The sequence below is a fragment of the Oncorhynchus mykiss genome, chromosome 6 (assembly GCF_057628025.1).
Source record: "Oncorhynchus mykiss isolate SJ-2025 chromosome 6, ASM5762802v1, whole genome shotgun sequence".
Taxonomy (NCBI): domain Eukaryota; kingdom Metazoa; phylum Chordata; class Actinopteri; order Salmoniformes; family Salmonidae; genus Oncorhynchus; species Oncorhynchus mykiss.
Window position 1 is genome coordinate 51305219 of NC_143027.1, and position 11153 is coordinate 51316371.

General features: G+C 41.1%; 1 protein-coding gene and 1 long non-coding RNA gene across 2 annotated transcripts in view; one reads left to right on the top strand and one right to left on the bottom strand.

Moving 5' to 3' along the window:
- snx2 (sorting nexin 2) overlaps positions 1-2166 on the bottom strand; it is a 28238-nt gene extending 26072 nt beyond the window's left edge. The window contains exon 1 of the mRNA XM_036980412.2: positions 1655-2166. Coding sequence (XP_036836307.2) covers positions 1655-1762 — 108 coding nt within the window. The 5' untranslated portion in view covers positions 1763-2166. The remainder of the gene's footprint in view (positions 1-1654) is intronic.
- On the top strand, positions 2144-5886 carry LOC149982910 (uncharacterized). The gene is made up of 2 exons (XR_016496744.1): positions 2144-2347; positions 2999-5886. It is a non-coding gene; the product is annotated as an uncharacterized LOC149982910 (long non-coding RNA).
- Positions 5887-11153: the final 5267 nt, after the last annotated feature.

Consider the following 11153-nt stretch of genomic DNA (forward strand, 5'->3'; position numbering starts at 1 on the left):
ACTAAAAGTAAAAGACACCGTCACAATTCAAGAACACTTTAGAGTGTACGTAAATAAAAGCTGAGCTAAGGAGAAAGGAGCAGAAGTGGGACTGATAATGGGAGGTTTCCTCCACCTACTACTCAGCACAGGATAAGAGAAAGCAGGAAACTCTCCTTGGCATCAATGTTTGTTTGCTGCTGAGTTCAAAATTAAAGTCCACCACAGGCGAAAAAACAGCAGCAGCGAAGCCGTATGCCTCGATCACACTTACAGCGTGTTTGCGCAAAATGGTATGCAGCATGATCTGGATGTGTGCAGCAAAAGTTCCGACATTCACGGAATGACGCTGTAGGTGTAACATGTTAATGAGGCCTCGATCACACATACAGTGTCATTGCGTTTTGGTACACCAGAAGTACATTCATTTCCAAAGGAATGCTGCGTTTGCCTTGCAGCATTGCGTTGCAGAGGCAGTTGCGGTGCATTCTGTGTAGTGCATAGGTTGGATTTATCAAACGTATGCATCAAATGGCACGCGTAGATGGCTTGACGGAAAGGGTAGCAAAAGGTGAATGTTGAACTTTTGCTGCACACATCCAGATCATGTTGCACAATGAAGCTGTAAGTGTCTTATCTGATGGGCCTTCAGGCTTCACATTCAATCAACATTTTTAGCTTTTGAAAAGTAAAAGTTACCAAACTAGGTTGGGGCAAAAACCTACCACTTCCTTGATAGTAGAAAAGATATGACAGAACATGAATAAAAAATTTTTTTTTAAAAATATATATAATAATTGTGTGGGGGGGGGGGGGGTGAGGCAGCGGTCAATGGAGACTACTCTTAACCTTAGTCCCACTCCACTTAAAAGTGCAGAAAGAGGTCCACTTAGTTAACATGCATGTTCATTTTTCATTTGTTTATTGGAAATTTCCAAGGACCATTATGCAATAAACACACACCTGACTTACACCTGTAAATTCACAGCTCACAAGGGAAATGTATGACTGACGGAGAGATTGTGGTCTACATTTCAGAGAGCGAGTCAACTTCTAGGATTGGGCTCGTGCACTCTCCCATAATTGGTAATATTCCAAAGAGATATTTCTAAACGTTTGTAGAATATTAGGCTTTTAGCATTTTACAACTAAGAGCATAAAACCGTCTTTTAAATAACTAATATCAAATATAAATTGCACAGCAACAAATTCGGCTAAAGACCAAGCTAATGTTTGTAGAACTCCAATTAGTGTCCCATTGTTGGTTTATCTCATTTTAAACAAATAATATGAAATTAAAATCGTACCACACATGTGATTATCCCCTGATCTATTGAAAACCCGGAAACCAGTAAACAGCGCAGATGTCCTGCGTTTTTCTGACGCACGGCTGAATCTCAAGAACAAACCCCCTCCCAGTATGCGTTATTGGCCATCATCAGGATAGTGAGCTGGCTACAGATTATCATTCATGATTATAATAAACTGTAGTGGCTACTTTGTTGCATGATTTTCATTTAAAGAAACTAACACCCGAAGCACAACCGTGTCATAAGCCTAGCAGCATCTAGCTCACAACAACGGAAGGTCGCCTGACTTACTTGTCGTCTAGTACTGTATCAATGAGCATCAAGCCCCTAGTTGCTTTCAATCCTCGGCCTCGGATCACTCTTACCTCTAGTGTAGTGACAGTACTGACAAAAAAGCCTTCTCCATCTTCTATTTCCCTGAAGTCAGTCTGTCCTGCATCTCCCAGTGGTGGCGGTTCCATCTCCGCAGCCATCTTCCTTTAGCAATAATATCCGAGTAAGAAAACAATCGACAGAAAGGAGTCAGGAGGTTCGCTAGCTGTCATGTGACTCACAGGAACAGTTTAGTCAGAGAGGAAGAGGCGAAGCGAGAGCATTTACTCCGCCCAAAAATCTGTCCGCGTAAACTATGCCCTGTTTGTATCGAGGTACACGAGTGAGTGTTGAATTACGTGAGGCTTATTTGACCGAATAGAAGTTTGTAACAGAATACTTTTGTACTGATATAAGGAAATGTACGTGGCATTACGGCAACTTTGAGAAAAACGACCACGACAGTTGTACCTGTTGTTCACAAGCGTATCTGCCCTCTCATTGGCTAGAATAGTCACCCCTGATCTCGCCCTTCTTCAATTGAGGGCGTGTATGTTCATTGTTTAGAGCTGTCACTTGGCTCTCTTGTCCATATAATACATCATCTTTGATTTAGTCTTGTGACAGCTGGCGCTTTCATGGAGATCATATTTCGCTCTGGTCGCAGTAACTCATTTAGTTTATGCTGATGACGAAAAGGACGATGACCAAGTGCAGTGTTTGGGTGAAGTGAAGTAACATTACATGTCATTCAACTAGTAATTTAACTACATTTTGCAGTAGTTGAACTAAATTCAAATCTGGTTTCAGTAGTTAATACAAATTGTTTTGCCGTGTAAAGGTGTAGCTAACTACTGGAACTACACACTAGTTATTTTGCTAAAAGGCAAGAGAATATGGATTAAGTAGGCAGTCATTTCCTTTCTTTTTCGGCATCAGACCTGCCTAATTCCCACTTGACACATTGTTTTAGTGTTTAATACATTGTTAACATATGACCATAAAGTGATATGTTCTTGCAATTTGTAGTCTATGAAATTTAAGATTTACAGTTTTTCACGAAGTAGTTTGGATCTAGTGAACTTCTTTTTTCAAAGTAACTTTGGTTAAGTAAATAATAATTTTCTTAAACTGATTCTATAGTAATTGCTAGCATGCTAGTAGATAACAGAATTCCAGTCATTGTCATTGGCTCACACAACTACTTCTAACTTCCTTATTACTGGATGTAGAGACATAAACATGGTATCTGTGAGTTCATCTAACTCTGGGGAAGTAGATAAATCCGGAACTGTCACTTTTTAAGGGTAGATTTAGTGTAGCTAAACTTCTTTCAGTGTAAAGTAATTGGTAGATGGTAATTCTCTCTCTCTCTTCTCTGAGGACCTGAACCCTAGGACCATGCCTCAGGACTACCTGGCCTGATGACTCCAGTCCACCTGGTCGTGCTGCTGCTCCAGTTTCAACTGTTCTGCCTGCGGCTATGGAACCCCGACCTGTTCACCAGACGTGCTACCTTGTCCCGGACATGCTGTTTTCGACTCTCTCTACCGCACCTGCTGTCTCTAACTCTGAATGATAGGCTATGAAAAGCCAACTGACATTTTACTCCTGAGGTGCTGACCTGCTGCACCCTCCACAACCCCTGTGATTATTATTATTTGACCCTGCTGGTCATCTATGAATGTTTGAACATCTTGGCTGTGTACTGTTATCTCCACCCAGCACAGCCAGAAGATGACTGGCCACCCCTCAGAGCCTGGTTCCTCTCTAGGTTTCTTCCTAGGTTCCTGCCTTTCTAGGCAGTTTTCCCTAGTCACTGGGCTTCTACATCTGCATTGCTTGTGGTTTGGTGTTTTAAGATGGGTTTCGATATAGCACTTTGACATCGGCGGATATAAAAAGGGCTTTATGAATACATTTGATAGATAGCTTGGTAAACTATACTGAACAAAAATATAAACGCAACATGCAACAATTTAATTGATTTTACTGAGTTCATGTGAAGAAATCAGTCAATTGAAATAAATAAATCAATTAGGATTAGGCCCTAATCTCTGGATTTCACAGATAGCAGATGTTCTGAAAGAGCTGCAAAACCTGGACCCGTACAAATCAGCTGGGCTTGACAATCTGGACCCTCTATTTCTGAAACTATCCGCTGCCATTGTCGCAACCCCTATTACCAGCCTGTCCAACCTCTCTTTCATATCATCTCAGATCCCCAAGGATTGGAAAGCTGCCGCAATCATCCCCCTCTTCAAAGGGGGAGACAACCTGGACACAAACTGTTACAGACCTATATCCATCCTGCCTATCTAAGGTCTTCAAAAGCCAAGTCAACAAACAGGTCACTGACCATCTCGAATCCCACCGTACCTTCGCTGTGCAATCTGTTTTCCGAGCCGGTCACGGGTGCACCTCAGCCACGCTCAAGGTACTAAACGATATCATAACCGCCATCGATAAAAGACAGTACTGTGCAGCCGTCTTCATCGACCTTGCCAAGGCTTTCGACTCTGTCAATCACCATATTCTTATCGGCAGACTCAGTAGCCTCGGTTTTTCTGATGACTGCCTTGCCTAGTTCACCAACTACTTTGCAGACAGAGTTCAGTGTGTCAAATCGGAGGGCATGCTGTCCGGTCCTCTGGCAGTCTCTATGGGGGTGCCACAGGGTTCAATTCTCGGGCCCACTCTTTTCTCTGTATATATCAATGATGTTGCTCTTGCTGCGGGCGATTCCCTGATCCACCTCTATGCAGACGACACCATTCTGTATACTTCCGGCCTGTTCTTGGACACTGCTATCTTACCTCCAAACGAGCTTCAATGCCATACAACACTCCTTCCGTGGCCTCCAACTGCTCTTAAACGCTAGTAAAACCAAATGCATGCTTTTCAACCGTTCGTTGCCTGCACCCGCACGCCCGACTAGCATCACCACCCTGGATGGTTCCGACCTAGAATATGTGGACATCTATAAGTACCTAGGTGTCTGGCTAGACTGTAAACTCTCCTTCCAGACTCATATCAAACATCTCCAATCTAAAATCAAATCTAGAGTCGGCTTTCTATTCCGCAACAAAGCCTCCTTCACTCACACCGCCAAACTTACCCTAGTAAAACTAACTATCCTACCGATCCTCGACTTCGGCGATGTCACCTACAAAATAGCTTCCAATACTCTACTCGGCAAACTGGATGCAGTTTATCACAGTGCCATCCGTTTTGTTACTAAAGCACCTTATACCACCCACCACTGCGACCTGTATGCTCTAGTCGGCTGGCCCTCGCTACATATTCGTCGCCAGACCCACTGGCTCCAGGTCATCTACAAGTCCATGCTAGGTAAAGCTCCGCCTTATCTCAGTTCACTGGTCACGATGGCAACACCCACCCGTAGCACACGCTCCAGCAGGTGTATCTCACTGATCATCCCTAAAGCCAACACCTCATTTGGCCGCCTTTCCTTCCAGTTCTCTGCTGCCTGTGACTGGAACGAATTGCAAAAATCGCTGAATTTGGAGACTTTTATCTCCCTCACCAACTTCAAACATCTGCTATCTGAGCAGCTAACCGATCGCTGCAGCTGTACATAGTCTATCGGTAAATAGCCCACCCAATTTTACCTACCTCATCCCCATACTGTTTATATTTATTTACTTTTCTGCTCTTTTGCACACCAATATCTCTACCTGTACATGACCATCTGATCATTTATCACTCCAGTGTTAATCTGCAAAATTGTAATTATTCGCCTACCTACTCATGCCTTTTGCACACAATGTATATAGACCCTCTTTTTTTTCCTACTGTGTTATTGACTTGTTAATTGTTTACTCCATGTGTAACTCTGTGTTGTCTGTTCACACTGCTATGCTTTATCTTGGCCAGGTTGCAGTTGCAAATGAGAACTTGTTCTCAACTAGCCTACCTGGTTAAATAAAGGTGAAAAAAATATATAAAAAAATTGAAACTGGTAATACATTCTAGGGTCTCCCGAGTGGCGCAGTGGTCTAAGGCACTGCATCTCAGTGCTAGAGGTGTCACTACAGACCCTGGTTTGATCCCAGGCTGTTTCACAACCGGCCTTGAACGGGAGGCGCAGCGTCATCCGGGTAAGGGGAGGGTTTGGCTGGTGTAGGTCGTCATTGTAAATAAGAATTTGTTCATAACTGACTTGCTTACAGAGTTATATAAAGGTGAAGAAAAATGAATGCATCTGTTGGTCACATATACCTTTAAAATAAAAAAAAGGGCCTCACAATGGGCCTCAGAAATACGCTTTTTGTGCATATGGAACATTTCAAGGAGCTTTTGAAACAGGACTTTACATGTTGCGTTTATATTTTTGTTCAGTGTATATTTTCAGAGTACCTTCCCTAACACTGCCCACATGATATTTATGTATTTCCAGTATCACTAGCTAGAGAGCAATTGAAAGAAATGGACCTATTTAATTTCCGCAGTAACTTTGCACACTCTTCGGATCCTTGCCTATGGAAAATGGGCTTCTAAAAGGCCTGCAGATCTACTATGTGTACAGTAACAATGTAAATAGGCCTACAGTATACCTGCACTGTAATTATGTGTACCTATACTGTAATATAATTGCAATGTAAATACATTTTACATTTACCACTTTTTACACAGAAATGGCTCATTGATGAATAAGGGATGTTATACCCAGACACAAAGACTTGCTGTAGATGTTTGATCACAGTTTATACACATTACTATACACCTACCTCTATGCTAGTTTGTGTTATATATTTTAAAGGTTTTGCCACTCATGATAAAGATAGGCATAGGATTACTTGTAGAAGATACTAGCTAGGCTACTCTGTGTAAAAAGTTGGAATATCTCTTCAGACAATGTATTGGTGAAGACATCTTGACATAACTTTACAGAGAATGCTTAGAAACATGGGAGGTTTCCATTACCTTGTCTAATCCATTGTGTCACATATCACATCAGCAGTATGGGAGACATGTTCCAACAAGATACAAAGAGAGATGGGGAGATTATTTTATTGATGTCACAAAATAGGGTGACTAGGCTATTAACTAAAGAAGTATAAAACCGTGTTGGATGAATTGCATCGCACAGGACTATGGGTGACTTAAGAAAACTGCGACCACATCTGTCTCTAACTAAATGACAACTGTAAAAGTCATTTGCCGGGATGCAACAGGATAGGGTGACAAAATGTTTTAAATCCACAAACTAAACTCTCGCATTGAACCCTGACAGTTTGAGAGCCCAAGATAGGGCCGCACGGGACACCATCCCCCACTCCCTGCACCCTCAACCCCCTAGACCCCCCAGTCCAGAATCGCAGACGGGCTGAACGCAGGCATCGAGCTGTAACGACAGTGCACTTGTCTGCCCCGCGATAATGAGCTGCTATTTACAGCAAATAAGGTGGCTAAGAGAACACAGGCCTAAATGAAGCGCTGGTGAAGCCGCCACTCCCCTGAGGGCAGGGCCTGGTAGGGAGGCAGGCCGGCATTGAGGGACTTCTTATTCCTTTCTCCGTGGACACACTTCTGAGCTTTAATGGGAGACACTCACCAATCAATGGAATAGGTTAAAGGAGCCATTGCATTCCAATAAATGTATGCTGGGCCCATCCGACTATGGCATTGGAGTGGGTTGAAGCACAGTGTGACATACACAATGAAAGTGCAGCCCCGGAAATATTAGGCTACAATCTAATAGGAAAATAATAAATCCAGGGCATGATAAAGAAGTTGAATAATGACTGGATGTTAGAATAAAGAGGGTTCTCCTTGGATCATTGGTTGCACTTGTAGACATTTCCCCTTCTGTTTAATAAGAACTCATCACAATTTTTTAACACTAGATTACCTAATCTAATCCCAGATCGGTTCGTGCAATAATGTCAACTCCTTGTCATCAAGCACAAACATATCTGGGACCAGGCTATAGATTTCCCTATGTCCTAGAAATTGAATAATTTCTAATCATAAACCAAGGCACAATTTTCAAAGTGGGACTAGGTCAGTGGTTCTCTAACCATATTTCTTGCCACACCCAAACCAGGAGGACCCAAGAGGAATTGGCTGGCTGGCTCCTGACTGATCCATTTGGGAAACACTGGTAGGCTTTAGGCAGCAAATAACTCTCTTTCATAATAGTTTTCAGAAATAGAAGGTGGTGGAACCGTCACCTTTCCTCCGTCAATATAACTCCTGGTTATGGTAAAGGATGCCCAGTAATGGAGTAAGCTTTTTCTTTCTGTTCGTAAGCATGATAATGTTTTATAAAACTCAGTATTGCAGGACCTCAAGACTGCACTGTACTTGAAGTCCACTACAAAGGATATAATTTGTAAAACTACTGGAGCTGATGTCCTAGACCCAAGTTAAGCCTATAGTCCTGGAATAAAAATCATTTTCGATGGAGAATCTTCATTGAAAGTGCATTCCAGGACTAGTCTTAATCGGTGTCTGGGAAAACAGCCCAGAAAGTATACAATTAGTCATGCTTTGTTCTTTCATAACTTTTACATTAGAAATTTCAAGAAATGTGTGTCTTTCAGGAAATGGTAATGTGAGGAATCTGTACACACTGCAGATTGAGTCAGTGGGAAGAGTTGTCCTAACTGGAACTGCTTTCATGAAATGACAACATAGAAAAGCATTTGGGTGAATAAAGTGGCTTGCAACACAAAGTGAGACAGACAGACAGCATAGGATAGATGACAGAAGTACTCTTTAAAGGCCCAGTGCAATCAAATTGGTTTTTCCTGTGATTTGTATCCTATACATGTAACTAACACTAAATGTGTGAAAAATGTGATCAGTGTTATTTCCTGATAGTTGCTGGTTGAAAATATAATTTACACAGGACCTTCTAATCCTGTAGGTTTGGCATGTGTGGAGTTTTGACTTGCTGGGTGACATCCCCAGGCAGTATAAGTTCATAGACCAATAACAAAGAGAATTCGAAACCTCTGCCAATAACACCATCGTTTTCAGGTTACATATCCCTCCCATTTGGCCCCTCCAATTAGGCTCCTCACTCAGACCACTCCCAGACAGTCCTAGCAAAAATTCTTGCTTGAGAAATAGACTTTTGCTGAAAAACGTTTTATTTTTTACAATTGGAATGGGAAAGTATTAGAGTAAGAAAGGACGTTGAGATAAAAACAGCTACAGAAGTTTTTGGGAAATATATTTTTTAAGATTGAGTTGTATTGTTTCCAGAATACCTGTCAGCTACTTGTTTGAGAAGGAGTTCTCAGGCAGGCAAGCAGCCTGACAGCAGGTCAAGGGTAATTTCTAGCAGTACAAGAACACCACTCTGTACGGACACTCAGTGGACTGACAGACATAGGTACCATCTATAAGGAATAATTTGACAATCTCTCTGAATATGACAGCAGCTATTGTTTTCTCTATTCTCTCCAATGGCAGCTGTGCACAGTTGTATCAACCAGGTATGCACACCATTGGTGGTGGATGAGGTAAATTCCCCATTACAAAGTAAAGTACTAAACACGTAAATACACAAAATAAATCCAATCTATTGTTATCATTACAGTAATCTCGGTTAAACCCTTAAAGTCTCCGTAATTGGTCAGCTGCCCGATTAAGTTACAGGTCCATATGTTAAGAGAAGAGATGCTAGAACAAGGAGTGAAACCAGAACAAAGAGCTCCACCCTATCTCTTTGTTTAGGGGCCGAATGTCCCATCCGCTTCCGAAATTCGAAAGATGCTAACACCTGCAAAACCGTAATTTGTCCAAATAACCAGTGCTGAAAAATTCAAACACCGGAACTGCTGCTGCTCGTTATCCCACGCATCCCATTCCTTCCCAACATATTCTACCGGTACCAGTTATGTTTACGTAGATATGTCCATGAGAGATTATCATTACATAATTCAAGGGATGCCCACTACACACATATTTCAACACATACTTGACTTCATACTGTGCTGCAACACTGTACTGTACGTACATAAAATGTTTTCCTCTCTCTCTCTCTTCCAAAGGGAAAATGGGTAGCATATGTTGCAACTTCCAAAATATGTAAACTGCAATAAAAACCCATTTGTTTATCATGATCTTCTACTGATGCTATTTTCACATTTCAATCTTTAATTCGTTGGGTGACCATTATTTGCCCTCTTCTCCTCTTATGTGTGACTGTTATTAAAGGAGCAATCTGGGATTGGTAGATACATTTTTGGACGCATAAATTAATGATATACAGCCATTGATTCTTGAAGAATATAATTTATAAACGCCTCATGAGCTCAGTTCAACTGTCGTTCGCCATCAGAACCTAAAATATAAGATTGTTTTACTGCATCATTTGTAAGCAATGTGATTATAAACAAACTTAAAGCATGGCTAAAACTATAATTCTCATGGATGGTTAGTCCTTGCTTCAATAGCTCTGTTTAAAAATTTGAGAGTGGTTACATTTCTTCAGCCTCATCCCACAGCTGTTTACCAAATCAAGGGGTGAGGTCACCGCTTTGTTGTTTTTCAAATTCTGGATTGCCCCTTTGAGATGTTAAATAGAGTGTTTTACTATTATGGGATGTGTCCTAAATGGCACCCTATTCCCTGTGTAGCGCACTAATTTTGACCAGGACCCATAGAGCTCTAGTCTAAAGTACTGCACTATATAGGGAATAGCCTAGGGTGCCATTTGGGACAGGCCCATGTTTGGTCTGGAGCCATCTCCGGGGACTAGGGATTAACAATGAGCTGCCTGTCTCTAGTGGCTGTGTTGACAGACTTCATGTTGTTATGATTTACAAGGTGCTCTACAAACAAGCATCATTATTAATGCTGTAAAAAAGGGAAAGATAACATTCTCTATTATCTATTTCCTCCTCACTAATGCAAATCAAAAAGTTGACATTACAATTTCAGGATGTGCTCATGAGGTATTTTCAGACAGTTAAATAGTAGTTGTAATATACATCTGCCAGATGACCCCTGTTTTGCAGTGTATTTCTAAAACACATTTGATGCATACCAGTCTCATGCCCACATAAGTCAAATATACACTATGTAATGTGTGGTATGTTTATAAGGGGTCCATCAGGAATAACTTAAAAACCCAAGCATTCCAGTCCAAATACGGAGTGTGAATGGTGCTGCTTTCTAATTCCAAAATAGCACTCGCTTAAAAACCAAATAGCCATTATTCTTTCTTCCATGAATATGAAAAAAATATATTTTTATTTGCAAATTATGTTTTCTTACTCTCTGGTTATGTATATTAAAATAGTTATGATTATTACGTTATTACCAATCACTTAATGTTTTTAGCATACATAAATTATACATTTGGAGGTTTTAATGAGTTTGCATCATCATAAGAGTTTTTGCTCTGTTATGAACATGCTCTATATTGAAAACTTGACTGCTGGCATGCAAATTTTTGGGAGGATTGCATTAACGTTTTGAGTGTAGAATTACTTTAAACATACTATACTATAGCAATATACCGGGTATATGTTTAATACGGCACAGAGACAAGACCTAACTCCTTTTCTTTGT